Source organism: Coregonus lavaretus (assembly GCF_964263955.1).
Source record: "Coregonus lavaretus genome assembly, chromosome: 12".
Taxonomy (NCBI): domain Eukaryota; kingdom Metazoa; phylum Chordata; class Actinopteri; order Salmoniformes; family Salmonidae; genus Coregonus; species Coregonus lavaretus.
Window position 1 is genome coordinate 49,540,415 of NC_139999.1, and position 16,816 is coordinate 49,557,230.

The window sequence follows — 16,816 nt, forward strand, 5'->3', positions numbered from 1 at the left end:
AGGAATCAGTAGAAAACGACAGTGGTCTCTGCCGAAAAATCAAGTCACACTGAAGCAAAAATCCCCGGCACTTGTCCAATTCTCCATTGAACGGTTCAGGCGACGTGACAGGGGGTTCCCGATGGAACAAAGCCTGCATAATGTCAGAGGAAACAACTTGGGGTGCATCAAACTGGGGGTCAGAGAGAGATGGAGAACTGATAACAGACAATTTAGAGACTTGTGTAGTTAACTGAGTCACCTGGTTCAGCAGTTGATGATTATCTTCCAAAAGAGTCCGAATCAATTGGTCATGCTGTCCTAGCAACGTTCCTTGAGCCTGGATAGCTTGTTGGAAGCTGTCTTCGTTTGCCCCGTGCTGTTTCTCTGTTGGGTCCATGGCCAGATCGTTCTGTTAAGCTATGGTTCAACCCAGCACTCAGAGAAACAAACACGACTAAGGGAGTGGAGGAAACAAAAATTATTTTAATAAAAGTTCAATTTGTCTTAGTCCAAAAACAACTGAAGAAAAGGAACAGAGTGGGCTAGTCGGCTCCGGAGGAAGGAGAGGCTGAGGCAGGCAGGCAGGCCGGCAGGTTGGGAGGTATGTCTGAACTGAAGACAAAACAAACGACAGGTTAAGGAGAGTAAAGAGCCAGGCTGAAGACAAAGACAATTTAACTCTACTGGTGAGCCAAGTTACCGCTCTACTAAGAACAACGATCTGGCGCCGGTGGAGAGCCATGCCCATGAATTAGTAGTGCAGGTTGATGAGAGAATAGGATGCAGCTGCGTAGGCAGGAATCACTGGAAACAACCCGCAGCTGCACAGGAGAGGCAGATCCTGAGCACGCCCCCCGATCCACTCCAGACACACCCACATAATGGGGACAAACACACATACAGATACAACAGACAAAGAGGGGACAAAACAAGGAAGAAGGGAAACAGAAAAGGGAGAGACAAGCTGCCCACATAACAGATTACCCACGAGGGTCAATTTGACCTCAATAAGAAACTATTGGATAAAGCAAGAATCACAGCAAAGTATAAAATTATTTATTATCAGAACTTCATTAGACATGTAATGTTATCTGAAATAAAAAAATACCAGTCAATTTTGTTTGTAAAATCACAGTTAATTTGCATAATTTGCATACAAAAATATAAACGCAACATGCAACAATTTTACAATTTTGGTGAGTTACAGTTCATATAAGGAAATCAGTCAATTGAAATAAATTCATTAGGCCCTAATCTATGGATTTCACATGACTGGGCAGGGGCGCAGCCATGAGTGGGCCTAGCAAATCAGAATGAGTTTTTCCCCACAAAACGGCTTTATTACAGCAGAAATACTCCTCAGTTTCATCAGCTGTCCGGGTGGCTGGTCTCAGACGATCCCGCAGGTGACGATGCCGGATGTGGAGGTCCTGGGCTGGCGTGGTTACACATGGTCTGCGGTTGTGAGACCGGTTGGACATACTGCCAAATTATCTAAAATGACGTTGGAGGCGGCTTATTGTAGAGAAATTAACATTCAATTCTCTGTCAACAGCTCTGGTGGAAATTCTTGCAGTCAGCATGCCAATTGCATGCCTCCTCAAAACTTGAAACATCTGTGGCATTGTGTTGTGTGACAAAACTGCACATTTTAGAGTGGCCTTTTATTGTCCCCAGCACAAGGTGCACCTGTGTAATGATCATGCTGTTAAATCAGCTTCATGATATGCCACACCTATCAGGTGGATGGATTATCTTGGCAAAGGAGAAATGCTCACAAACAGTGATGTAAACAAATTTGTGCACAACATTTGAGAGAGCTAAGCTTTTTGTGCGTATGGAAATTTTCTGGGATCTTTTATTTCAGCTCATGAAACATAGGACCATCACTTTACATGTTGCCTTTATATTTTTGTTCAGTGTAGTTAAGCAAATAGCTACCCTGACTAACTATTTAGCAGTCTAATGGCTTGGGGGTAGAAGCTCTTCAGGATCCTGTTGGTTCCAGACTTGGTGCATCGGTACAGCATCGGTAGCAGAGAGAAGAGTCTATGAGTTGGGTGGCTGGAATCTTTGACTATTTCTAGGGCCTTTCTCTGACACCGCCTGGTATAGAGGTCCTGGATGGCAGGGAGCTCAGCCCCAGTGATGTACTGGACCGTACGCACTACCCTCTGTAGCGCATTGCAGTCGGTCTGATTCCAAGAAGTTGCCATACCAAGTGGCGATTAATCATAATGAATCATACAGTAGCAGAGAAAAAGTACAAAATGGTTGTTTAATTGAATATCTCCACATTAACAGTCATACTGGTATTCAGTACAGCATGAATGGATGGACATGGCCCTAAGACTGATTGGACTGTACCAGAGTAAGGCCCCCCTTTAGCCTTGTAAATTTGCCCATTTGCAAATTAAGATTTGTCTGTATCCCTTTCTCAAAAGTCACTAGAAATTAGCATTTAACTCCCCCCCCCCCCAATTTACACAAAAATGAAAATGAATTCCCTATTGTCACACAAATTAATGCAGTAAATTATGCAACTATAGGTCGAGGTCTCCTCAGTGGAGTGTGTGTGTCTGTGTGTGTGTTTGCGCGTGCGCACCCTTTCCCTGCATGGCGCAAGCGTATGCAGGTGTTCTAGGGAAGCCAAATGACTCCCCAACCGAAGTGATGCATTATGCTGTCGCTTTCTGCAATGTTTGGTGCGCTGCTATTTGGCAAGAGCAACCTACAGTTCCAAGGAATTTTTGTGACACGCATGACCACTCCAAATAAAACCTTCGTTCACAGTCTGAATAGCGCGGCACAGGGTAATAGACACAGTCACTGAGAATAACCTACATCCAATATCCCCCGCTCAGCCAGCATATCCCAGACTCTTGCCTGGCTGTACATCAACGCGATCATGGTTCAAGGTAAGATTTTAATAACTAGACTATGTAATGTTATATTGAAAATATTGTATTGCTGCAAATCTTCTTCTGTAGTGTTTGCATCACCAAATGTACTGTTTATTTGAACATAACTTTGAACTTGATAGTGACTGTGAATTACATATTTTTGTTTCATAAACAGTAGGCTAAAACAACAAATGCATTTTTTTTTGTAATATCAACAAACATTTATCCTCTACACAGTGGCAGAATTTATGTTTCTGACTCCTTCTTGAGTATCATAGCCTACTAAAATAGCTTATGTTATGTTATTGCTTCCAAAAATAAATCACTCCATGCAGGGCTGAGCCATGACTCGTTAAATATTTGAAGAATTTAGAGCATTTTCGTATTGCCTTATAGGCTATTGGAGAATAATTGCTTTGTTTAGAAAAAACGCTAAAAACTAAAGAGCCAAAGTGAAATCTGACCCACCCCTTCACTATAGACGAATTATGACAGCAAATTGCCATTTGTTGACCTAGGATATGCTATAATGGTGTGAAAGTGCAGCAACCAGTGAGAACTTACTTTCCCATGGCCAATGCTTAAACCATTACTACCAATTTAACATGATGCATACACTGTAGACATAGCAATGAGAATATGTTTTGAGTTTGGTTTGCTGGGGGAGGTACATCTTTTCTCCAATAACCCATTCTATCATTGCATTTGCATAGTGGCATACAGTTCAGCAGAAGCGTTTTTAGGATTTACACACATGGGGATTTTTTTTTTGCAGGGTCCAGAAAAATGTGGCCATTTCATTCAAGTAATTTAGGCCGACATGACAGGAGACATTATCAGAATATTTTTTAATACTACCAAAATTACCTAAATGAGTGGCTCTGACACAGATCAATAAAAATGACCTGGTCTTGACCTGGCCCATGGCCAATAAAAAGAAGGGAGACACAGATTGTACAATATTAAGAGGAAATATATTTATTATAGGCTACAGTAGGCTATGTAAATCAACTTTCCAGTGGCACTGACTTACACAATGATGAATATAGCATGGATATGCGTAGCCTAGGCTTCTCACCATACCGGTGATGGTCTCAATGTCACGATCGTCGTATACAGAGGAGGACCAAGGCGCAGCGTTGCAGGCAAACATACTCTTTATTAGAGACACGATCAAAAAACAACAAAACGATAACGTGACAGTTCACGGTCTAACACAACAGACTAGAAACAAGATCCCACAACATTTGTGGGCAAATAGCCTCTATAAATATGGCTCCCAATCAGAGACAACCAGCCACAGCTGACACTCGTTGCCTCTGATTGGGAACCACTCTGGCCAACACAGAAATACAACCTATAGAATATCCACACCCTGGCTCAACATATAGAGTCCCAGAGCCAGGGTGTGACAGTACCCCCCCCTAAAGGCGCGGACTGCGACCGCGCCTAAACGTACACAAACCAGGGGAGGGCTGGGTGGGCATTCCTCCTCGGAGGCGGTTCCGGCTCCGGGCTTGACCACCACCCTTCCACCATCCCCCCGTGGCGCCCCTGGTCCGGTCTGGCCCCGCTGGCTGGAGCTGGACCGGACATCGTAGAAGCGGACCGCTACCTTACCAGGCACCGGTGACCCAGGCACGGGTTGTGCTGGACTGACGACGCGCACCCCTGGCTTGGTGCGTGGAGCCGGACCGGGCCGGACCGGGCTGACGACTCGCACCCCTGGCTTGGTGCGTGGAGTAGGAACGGGCCGGACCGGGCTGACGATGCGCACCCCTGGCTTGGTGCGTGGAGTAGGAACGGGCCGGACCGGGCTGACGATGCGCACCCCTGGCTTGGTGCGTGGAGTAGGAACGGGCCGGACCGGGCTGACGATGCACACCCCTGGCTTGGTGCGTGGAGTAGGAACGGGCCGGACCGGGCTGACGATGCGCACCCCTGGCTTGGTGCGAGGAGCAGGGACAGGCCGGACCGGGCTGACGATGCGCACCCGTGGCTTGGTGCGAGGAGCAGGGACAGGCCGGACCGGGCTGGCGACGCACACCGTAGGCTTGGTGCGTGGAGCAGGGACAGGCCGGACCGGGCTGGCGACGCACACCGTAGGCTTGGTGCGAGGAGCAGGGACAGGCCGGACCGGGCTGGCGACGCACACCGTAGGCTTGGTGCGAGGAGCAGGCTGTGGAGGACCGGGCTGTGGAGACGGATAGGAGACCTGGAGTGAAGAGCTGCCACAACCCGTCCTGGCTGAATGCTTACCTTCACACACTCTGTGTGAGGCATCAGCTCAGGACGTACAGGGCTGTGTACCCGTACTGGCATAACAGCACGTGACACTGGCGCAGGATATCCGGGACCGAGGAGAGGCACTGGAGGCCACGAGCGCTGAGCCGGCACACTCCGTCCTGGCTGCATGCCCACCTTCGCACAACACGTGCGGGGTGCTCGCACAGGACGTACCGGACTATGCCGGACCACTCGTGGCACAGTGCGCAGCTCCACATACCGCGGAACCTGCCCAGTCTCATGCTGCCATGCCTGAGTACGGGGAGTTGGCTCTGCTCTCCATCCAGGCTCCGCCAACCTGCCTTCTGGCCCCCAAAACCCGGTGGCCTCCTCTCCTAATCTCCCAATTCGCCCTGTGGCAGCCTCCTGCTGCCCAGTCGCCCATGCCGTGTGCCCCCCCCTAAAAAATTATTGGGGGTGCCTCTCGCCTGTCCGACCACGGCCCGGTTGACGCCGCTTCTCCACTCCTGCCTGGGTCTCCCCCTTCATCGCCTTCCGGTACCGGACGGCCTCCTCCTTCATAATCTGCCCCCAGCCGAGGAGGACATCCACCAGCGTTACCTCCTGGGTGTGTTCCTGGACACGCTGCTTGGTCCTGGTTTGGTGGGATCTTCTGTCACGATCGTCGTATACAGAGGAGGACCAAGGCGCAGCGTTGCAGGCAAACATACTCTTTATTAGAGACACGATCAAAAAACAACAAAACGATAACATGACAGTTCACGGTCTAACACAACAGACTAGAAACAAGATCCCACAACATTTGTGGGCAAATAGCCTCTATAAATATGGCTCCCAATCAGAGACAACCAGCCACAGCTGACACTCGTTGCCTCTGATTGGGAACCACTCTGGCCAACACAGAAATACAACCTATAGAATATCCACACCCTGGCTCAACATATAGAGTCCCAGAGCCAGGGTGTGACACTCAAGATAGGCCTGAGCTACTTTGAAAAACAGTGTTGTTCGTCTGAGTTGTTGAGAAAAAAATGTGTCTGGCAGATTAGTCTTCTCTTTTTAGCGGCAGGCATTTGCTTTCCAAACGTAGTGCCCGCAATTATATTTTGAAATTTGTGAAAGGCCTATTAGCTATTCACTGACAGCGTGAAGATGAATAGAATTCATAAAAATAGAATCCAGAGAATGACAGTGCCCATTCAAGTCAGGACTGGCAGCCATTTTGAGTGTACCCATGAGTTTACCAGTCAAATTGCTGTCACGCCCTGGCTCTGAGGACTCTGTTATGTTGAGCCAGGGTTTGTAGAGTCTATGTTATGTGTTTCTATGTTGGCCGGGGTGGTTCTCAATCAGAGGCAACGTGAATCAGCTGTTGCTTGTTGTGTCTGATTGGGAACCATACTTAGGTAGTCGTTTGGCATTTGTGTGGTGTGGTATCTTGTTCCGTGTTGGTTTGTGTATGTACCCAAGGACTTCACGTATCGTTTTGTTGTTTTGTTCATGTGGTGAAATATAAAATAAAAGATGTTCGCATTCCACGCTGCGCATTGGCCCGTTTCTTCAAATGACGATCGTGACAATTGCCAGGGTGAGGGGCCACAATAAGCTGTTTGATGTTTGGCGCGTTTGCTGCCCAAATTCAGTCAGTTTTTAGACAGGAGTAATTATATAATTATGGCAAAATTATTTCAATTTACAGCACCTTCAACACCCCTACTTCCCGTGGCTATGCATATAGACCATCATTTGATTATTATAAACATAAAAGCAACATTTCATTTTTCTGGCTCACCATTTCTGATGACACTAATGATGTCTCCCACCTTGTCAGTTATGTTTCGTATAGCAAACAAAAGCTATAGCAATAGTCGTGTACCTTATCTCCAATACATCTGAAGAATGTTACACCCTTTTGTTTGAGGGGGAGTTCATTGTTGCTAAGGGACCTTTGGGCTTTTATTAATAGCAATTGACAGCAGCTGTAAATGCAACCAGTAACTGTCCCACACTACATTTGTCCTTGGAATGAGTTTGACCCATACCGAAGCCTAATATATTTACATATACACTGAGTGTACAAAACATTAAGAACACCTGCTCTTTCAATGACAGACTGACCAGGTGAATCCAGGTGAAATCTATGATCCCGTATTGATGTCACTTGTTAAAATCACTTAAATCAGTGTGGATGAAGTGGAGGACACAGGTTAAAGAATAATTGTTAAGCCTTGAGACAATTGAGACATGGATTGTGAATATGTGACATTTGAACAGGGTATGGTAGTAGGTGCCAGGCGCACCAGTTTGAGTGTGTGTATTAAGAATGGTCCCCCACCCAAAGGACATCCAGCCAACTTGACACAACTGTGGGAAGCATTGGAGTCAACATGGGCTACCATCACTTTGGAATGCTTTTGACCCCTTGTAGAGTCCATGCCCTGATGAATTGAGGCTGTTCTGAGGGCAAAAGGGAGTGCAAAGGTTTTGGGCAAATGTGTTCCTAATGTTTTGTACACTCAGTGTATTTGAAATAAATATATCTAAATAAATGTATTACTCATATATTTTACATTTACATTTACGTCATTTAGCAGACGCTCTTATCCAGAGCGACTTACAAATTGGTGAATTCACCTTATGATAGCCGGTGGGACAACCACTTTACAATTTATTGTTTTATATTTTTCAAAAGTTTTATTTGTAGAGTATTTTTTTAATGTTAATTTGTTTTATATATTTATTTATTTTATTCTTTTTATTTTTATTTTTTAGAGTAGAATGATTACTTTTATACTATCCCAGGTATTCCTTAAAGAGATAGGGTTTCAAGTGTCTCCGGAAGGTGGTCAGTGACTCCGCTGTCCTGGCGTCATGAGGGAGCTTGTTCCACTATTGGGGTGCCAGAGCAGCGAACAGTTTTGACTGGGCTGAGCGGGAACTGTGCTTCCGCAGAGGTAGGAGGACCAGCAGGCCAGAGGTGGAAGAACGCAATGCCGTCGTTTGGGTGTAGGGACTGATCAGAGCCTGAAGGTAAGGAGGTGCCGTTCCCCTCACAGCGCCGTAGGCAAGCACCATGGTCTTGTAGCAGATGCGAGCTTCAACTGGAAGCCAGTGGAGTGTGCGGAGGAGCGGGGTGACATGAGAGAACTTGGGAAGGTTGAACACCAGACGGGCTGCAGCCTTCTGGATGAGTTGTAGGGGTTTAATGGCACAGGCAGGGAGCCCAGCGAACAGCGAGTTGCAGTAATCCAGACGGGAGATGACAAGTGCCTGGATTAGGACCTGTGCTGCTTCCTGTGTAAGGTAGGGTCGTACTCTGCGTACCTCCTAGTGTCGACACGGAGCCCCGCCGATCCATCACGAGTGGTCTGCCGACGTAATCGCCTGATGTGATTTCAACAGGCTTCCCATTGCAACGACCACGAAGATCCATCTGCTAGCCCCGGCCCGCTAGCACACGCAATCAACAGCCGTGCCTCCTGCTCGCCTGTGCTATAGCAGCCATCGAACTTGCTCCCGGACTCACCTATTGCTGTTCACTGGACCTTATGATCACTCAGCTACACAGCTGATGCCTGCTGGACTGTTCCAATGATGCTATCTCTTTCATCGTTACCCAACGCTTAGGTTTACCTCCACTGTACTCATATCCTTCCATATCCTTGTCTGTACAAAATGCCCTGAATCTATTCTACAACGCCCGGAAATCTGCCCCTTTTATTCTCTGTACCCAACGCACTAGAAGACCAGTTCTTAAAGCCTTTAGCCGTGTCCTTATTCTACTCCTCCTCTGTTCCTCTGGTGATGTAGAGGTTAACCCAGGCCCTGTAGCCCCAAGTATCACTCCTACTCCCCAGGCGCTATCATTTGTTGACTTCTGTAACCTTAAAAGCCTAGGTTTCTTGCATGTTAACATCAGAAGCCTCCTCCCTAAGTTTGAGTTATTCACTGCGTTAGCACACTCTGCCAACCCTGATGTTCTAGCAGTGTCTGAATCCTGGCTTAGGAAGGCCACCAAAACCTCTGAAATGTCCATCCCCAACTACAACATTTTCCGTCTAGATAGAACTGCCAAAGGGGGCGGAGTTGCAATCTACTGTAAATCTACTTATTTCCAGAAATAAGTCTCTCACTGTTGCTGCTTCCTACAGACCCCCCTCAGCCCCCAGCTGTGCCCTGGACACCATATGTGAATTGATTGCCCCCATCTATCCTCAGAGTTCGTACTGCTTGGTGACCTAAACTGAGATATGCTTAACACCCCGGCAATCCTACAATCTAAACTAGATGCCCTCAATGTCACACAAATTATCAAGGAACCTACCAGGTACAACCCTAAATACGTAGACACCCTCATAGATATCATCCTGACTAATTCACCCTCTAAATATACCTCTGCTTCAACCAGGATCTCAGCAATCACTGCCTCATTGCCTGCGTCCGTAATGGGTCCGCGGTCAAACCACCACCCCTCATCACTGTCAAACGATCCCTAAAACACTTCAGCGAGCAGGCCTTTCTAATTGACCTGGCCCGGGTATCCTGGATGATTATTGACCTCATTTCGTCAGTAGAGGATGCCTGGTTGTTCTTTAAAAGTGCTTTCCTCTCCATCTTAAATAAGCATGCCCCATTCAAAAAATTCAGAACTAAGAACAAATATAGCCCCTGGTTCACCCCAGACTTGACTGCCCTTGACCAGCACAAAAACATCCTGTGGTGAACTGCATTAGCATTGAATAGCCCCGTGATATGTAACTTTTCAGGGAAGTCAGGAACAATTATACACAATCAGTTAGGAAAGCAAAGGCTAGCTTTTTCAAACAGAAATGTGCATCCTGTAGAACTAACTCCAAAATGTTTTGGGACACTGTAAAGTCCATGGAGAATAAGAGCAACTCCTCCCAGCTGCCCACTGCACTGAGGCTAGGAAACACTGTCACCACCGATAAATCTACCCACTTCTCCCTAACCCAAATTCAGATAGCTGATGTTCTGAAAGAGCTGCAAAATCTGGACCCCTACAAATCAGCTGGGTTAGACAATCTGGACCCTTTCTTTCTAAAATTAGCAGCCGAAATTGTAGCAACCCCTGTCACAAGCCTGTTCAACCTCTCGTTCATATCGTCTGAGATCCCCAGAGATTGGAAAGCTGCCACGTTCATACCCCTCTTCAAAGGGGGTGACACTCTAGATCCAAACTGTTACAGACCTATATCCATCCTGCCCTGCCTTTCGAAATTATTTGAAAGCCAAGTTAACAAACAGATAACCGACCATTTCGAATCCCACCATACCTTCTCCGCTATGCAATCTGGTTTCCGAGCTGGTCATAGGTGCACCTCAGCCACGCTCAAGGTCCTAAACGATATTATAACCACGATCGATAAAAGACAGTACTGTGCAGCCATCTTCATCGACCTGGCCAAGGCTTTCGACTCTGTCAATCATCGCATTCTTATTGGCTGACTAAATAGCCTTGGTTTCTCAAATGACTGCCTCGCCTGGTTCACCAACTACTTCTCAGATAGAGTTCAATGTATCAAATCAGAGGGCCTGTTGTCTGGACCTCTGGCAGTCTCTATGGGGGTGCCACAGGGTTCAATTCTCAGGCCGACTCTATTCTCTCTGTATATCAATGATGTCGCTCTTGCTGCTGGTGACTCTCAGATCCACCTCTACGCAGACGACACCATTTTGTATACATCTGGCCCTTCATTGGACACTGTGTTAACAAACCTCCAAACGAGCTTCAATGCCATACAACACTCCTTCCGTAGCCTCCAACTGCTCTTAAACGCTAGTAAAACAAAATGCATGCTTTTCAATCGAACGCTGCTTGCACCCGCACACTCGACTAGAATCACTACTCTCGGCGGGTCTGACTTAGAATATGTAGACAACTACAAATACCTAGGTGTCTGGTTAGACCGTAAACTCTCCTTCCAGACTCGCATTAAGCATCTCTAATCCAAAGTTAAATCTAGAATCGGCTTCCTATTTCGCAACAAAGCCTCCTTCACTCATGCTGCCAAACATGCCCTCGTAAAACGGACTATCCTACCGATCCTTGACTTCGGCGATGTCATTTACAAAATAGCCTCCAACACTCTACTCAGCAAATTGGATGTAGTCTATCACAGTGCCATCCGTTTAGTCACCAAAGCCACATTTACTACCCACCATTGTGAACTGTACGCTCCTGTTGGCTGGCCCTCACTACATATTCGTCGCCAAACCCACTGGCTCCAGGTCATCTATAAATCTCTGGTAGGCAAATCCCTGCCTTATCTTAGCTCACTGGTCATCCCCAAAGCCAACACCTCCTTTGGCCGCCATTCCTTCCAGTTCTCTGCTGCTAATGACTGGAACGAACTGCAAAAATCTCCGAAGCTGGAGACTATTATCTCCCTCACTAACTTTAAGCATCAGTTGTCAGAGCAGCTTACCGATCACTGCACCTGTACACAGCCCATCTGTAATTAGCACACCCAACAACCTCATCCCCATATTGTTATTTATTTTGCTCATTTGCACCCCAGTATCTCTATTTGCACATCATCTTCTGCACATCTATCACTCCAGTGTTAATACTAAATTGTAATTATTTTGCACTATGGCCTATTTATTGCATTACCTCCATAACTTACTACATTTGCACACACTGTATATAGATTTTGTTATGATGAGTTTCTGGTATTGAGAAGGTCAAGATGCAAGAATTTACTTAGACATTCTTTGGAGATTTTATACCAAGTATTTATTGAATCATGAGCTCTGGGGTTCATCTAACAAACGGACATAGCTATGCCCTTTGTTATTTGAACTGCCCACACACACACAAATCTCACAGCTTTTATACTCTTGGTTATCCTTCCTTTCACATACATCTATCAACCGTCATAGGCACTACCTTTCTCTGTTGTCATTACCCTTTGCCCCAGGTCATTATATCCTGTCTATCCATCATACTACCATAAACATCAGTAATCTCCTTTGACAAAAGGAATGTAGACTTCATGGCCCCAAACCAATTATCTCGTAACTCTACCTCGGTCCTCACAATACTATGCCCTAACATCATAACAGATTTTCTATTGTGTTATTGGCTGTATGTTTTGTTTATCCCATATGTAACTCTGTGTTGTTGTTTTTATCGCATTGCTTTGCTTTATCTTGGCCAGGTTGCAGTTGTAAATGAGAACTTGTTCTCAACTGGCCTACCTGGTTAAATAAAGGTAAAAAAAAAAAAAAATATATATATATATATATATATATATATAATATATATAAATCAGATAAAATATATATATTTCACTGTGTAAATTCATTGGGTAGGCCTATAGGCTATTCACTGCAATATTATTCCTAATAATTCCTCTTTAGCTCTTGGAGTCTCAGGAAAAGCTAGACTGGGCCTACAATAGTTTGTTGTAGACTTATTTTGAGCATTTTACTAATACAGCCTGCTCTTGCGTGCTGAATGTAAAATACAGAAACCAAAAGAACTGGGACGTATTCATTTAGCTAATTCCATTGCAAATTGTTTCTTGAATGGAAGCAAACGGAACGAAATGGGGAGGGACCTACCTGAATTTGTCCCAATAGAAACTCTCGTCTTGCTCTGTTTGCTTCCATTTAGTTATAAACGATAAACAGTTTCGGTAAGGAATAGGCCTACGCCCCTGGCTGGGAATTTGAAAGTAGAGAGAGCGAGAGAGTGTGATGTGTGATTTAAAATACACCATATGAGTAGCCTGCAAATGTAGGTCTACCTTTCTGGACCTTGTAAACTGTCACTGATCTGTTGACAATAGACCCATAATGGATCCAAATGATTCCATAATCAGGCCTAGGCTGTATGGTACTTCCTGTATATAGCTCCATTCTTGTGTATTTTATTTTATTTTATTCCTCTTGTGTTAATAAACTCTGCATCGTTGGGAAGGATCATAAGCAAGCATTTCATGGTAAAGTCTACACCAGTTATATTCGGCGCATGTGACAAATAAAACGTGATTCGATTTTATGCAGTTATTTTGGCATGTAACATTCAAAACAGGACGTTTGAGTGGTCTTGCTCTTCACTGTAATCAGAGGGCTTATATCAATACTATACATGCCAGTCTCCCTTGGCTAAAAGTAGAGGAGAGACTGACTGCATTTTGTTTTTAGAAGAAGCATTCATGTGTTGAAAATTCAAAATTGTTTGCATAGTCAACTTACACACTGCACTAACACACACACACTTAGGCTACCCCATCAGCTTTGTGTGATGTTTAAAATGTATGCAGTTCTGTCCTTACGTTGTTCTTGTCTATTAATGTTCTATATTATGTAATGTTTCATGTTTTGTGTGGACCCCAGGAAGAGCAGCCGCTGCAATCGCCACAGCTAACGGGGATCCTAATAAAATTAAAATTAAAATTCTAATTAGCCTACAGTTTACAGCCCTAGTCAATAATTGTGTATTCACTTGATAACAATAATGTATTCCTCATTGCACTGTGTTGTTGTAGCCCAGGTAGAATGTTGTTATTATGTAAAAACGTAGGCCTAATCAATAGTGGAGCTTTGCGTGCCCGATTGCTGCAGAGCACAGCCTGGAGGAACGCACAGATCTTTGACAAGTAAATATTTATAGCCCTAATATTTTGTTAATTGGTAGCCTAATTTCTAGCTAATATTTAGCTTCTTAGGCTACACAACTCTAGCCTCTCTCTTCCAGCTATTCCCATGCGCAATAGGCTATAGGCTATGGAAGCAAGCCTCCACTATTCCTATTCTTGTGAAATCCCATGAAAAGCTAAATATAGGCTACAAAAGCAATAGCAGATTTATATTTTTGCATTTTTTATATTATGCCTAATAGGCTTTTTGTGGAGATAAGCAGGCTTGCTCTTGCTAATTGCTGAATGTAAAATAGGCCTAGGCCAAATTAACTGTTGGGGAAAGTTGCGGAGAGAGAAAGCATCACTGGTCAGTGAAGATAACATTGTTGCACTGATGTGGCCTATTAAATGGTTGCACAGGACAGACAGTGATGAGCACAGTGAAAAAGAAGATCCAAACGAATGTACATCCGTTACAAAAATGGGAATCACTTGCACACCACTTGAGCAATGAGGCAAGCAATGACATGATGTAAAATATGTGCAGGCTGAACAGCGTTGGTTGTTGAATTTCTACATTTAATTTAAATACGAGTTTCTATATAATTTCTTTCATTAGGCTACATGTAGCCTACATTTAAGTATTATTTGCAGTTGTCACTATGACAATGAATACACCCTGAAGCACTGAATGGTCTGTGCTACCACCTTATTAATAGGCCTACAATGTGCAGTAGGATGCTTTGATCAGTTGATTGACAGGTGTAGGCTACAGTAGAATGATACACTTTCCTCTAGTATGGATGTTCGCCAACGTTTTATAGTTATGTATAATTTATCGTTATAGTTATCGTCCCTGGTGTGGACGGCCCTTAACACATAAATTGGCAAATGCCGCTCTCTTGCGGATAACATGAATATGGTATGAATACAGCAGTGGTTCTCAACCACGGCTTGATTTGATAGAAATCACGACTGCAACAAAAAAGGGATTTAATATTCCCTGCTATTTTGTAAAAAAAATACAAATTCAGGTTATATTTTTTTTTACGCTCAGGGAGGGACATCCATTTTCATTTAGAAGAGGTCCGATTACCTCCAGGTATCCTTCAATATAAATAACGTTCACTCCCTAATGCCAAGACACCAGAGGTCAATAGACTCAACATTATAATTCAGTATGATACATGTGGCGCAAACATATATATAATGAACATATATTTTAATCCTTAAAAGTCTATTGATGTACCCGTGCATCAATCTAAGTAACATAATTTAAAAATCCCCATCAAAATCCGTCAGTTTAAGCTAGAGATGTGTTTTTTTGCAAGGGCTACGTGTCAATCCACCGCATCCGCCTATGTCGGCCTTCCGCATCTGCGGAAAATCGGTCTTCTCACGAAAACGTCTAAAGTGTCCCAAAGGTTTGGCCTACAAGCTATGATCACTCTATAGAAAGAGGAGACTCTCTCGAACACAATGGTGTTCTCCGTTTTGCTCTACGACCCCCACAAGTGTCACGTGACTCGTCTGAAGGTACCCTATACAAATGAATGGAAGTATGGAGGTAGTATTGTGCCAACAAAAATAACGGGTAAAATACCTGTCCAAAAAACAACAATATTTCCGAAGATTTCTTATACTCTATATATACAAAAGTATATGAACACCTTCAAATTAGTGGATTTGGCTATTTCAGCCACACCTGTTGTTGACAGGTGTATAAAATCAAGCACATGGCCATGCAATCTCCATAGACAAACATTGGCAGTAGAATGGCCTTACTGAAGAGCTCAGTGACTCTTAATGTGGCATCGTCATAGGATGCCACCTTTCCAACAAGTCAATTCGTCAAAATTCGGATCTGCTAGAGCTGCCCCGGTCAACTGTAAGTGCTGTTATTTTGAAGTGGAAACGTCTAGGAGCAACAACGGCTCAGCTGCTAAGTGGTAGGCCACACAAGCTAACAGATCGGGACCGCCGAGTGCTGAAGCATGTAGTGCATAAAAATCGTCTGTCCTCGGTTGCAACACTCACTACCGAGTTCCAAACTGCCTCTGGAAGCAACGTCAGCACAATAACTGTTCGTACCCTGTAGCTCAGTTGGTAGAACATGGCGCTTGCAACACCAGAGTTGTGGGTTCGTTTCCCACGGGGGGCCAGTATGAAAATGTATGCACTCACTAACTGTAAGTCGCTCTGGATAAGAGTGTCTGCTAAATGACTAAAATGTAAATGTCAGAAACTTCATGAAATGGGTTTCCATGGCTGAGCAGCCGCACAAAAGCCTAAGATCACCATGCACAATGCCAAGCGTCGGCTGGAGTGGTGTAAAGCTCGCCGCTATTGGACTATGGAGCAGTGGAAACACGTACTCTGGAGTGATGAATCACACTTCACCATCTGGCAGTCCGATGGACGAATCAGCGTTTGGTGGATGCCAGGAGAACGCTACCTGCCCCAATGCATAGTGCCAACTTAAAGTTTGGTGGAGGTGGAATAATGGTCTGGGGCTGTTTTTCATGGTTCGGGCAGGCCCCTTAGTTCCAGTGAAGGGAAATCTTAAAGCTACAGCATACAATGACATTCTAGACAATTCTGTGCTTCCAACTTTGTGGCAACAGTTTGAGGAAGGCCCTTTCCTTTTTCAGCATGACAATGCCCCCGTGCACAAAGCGAGGTCCATACAGAAATGGTTTGTCGAGATTGGTGTGGAAGAACTTGACTGGCCTGCACAGAGCCCTGACCTCAACCCCATCAAACACCTTTGGGATGAATTGGAACACGGACTGCGAGCCAGGCCTAATCGGCTAACATCAGCCCGACCTCACTAATGCTCTTGTGACTGAATGGATGCAAGTCCCCGCAGCAATGTTCCAACCTCTAGTGGAAAGCCTTCCCAGAAGAGTGGAGGCTGTTATAGCAGCAAAGGGGGGACCAACTCGATATTACTGCCCATGATTATGGAATGAGATGTTCGACGAGCATGGGTCCACATACTTTTGGTCATGTAGTGTATCTCCTAGATATAGGACAGACATTTCAAAACCTTATTCCTTATGGTTTATTTTT

At 44.9% G+C, this 16,816-nt stretch overlaps 1 protein-coding gene across 1 annotated transcript in view; it reads left to right on the plus strand.

Moving 5' to 3' along the window:
- The first annotated feature begins 2,649 nt into the window (after positions 1 to 2,649).
- Positions 2,650 to 16,816, plus strand: part of LOC311138539 (protein-glutamine gamma-glutamyltransferase 2-like) — a 24,719-nt gene continuing 10,552 nt past the window's right edge. Inside the window, exon 1 of the mRNA XM_084173275.1 lies at positions 2,650 to 2,900. Coding sequence (XP_084029401.1) covers positions 2,891 to 2,900 — 10 coding nt within the window. The 5' untranslated portion in view covers positions 2,650 to 2,890. The remainder of the gene's footprint in view (positions 2,901 to 16,816) is intronic.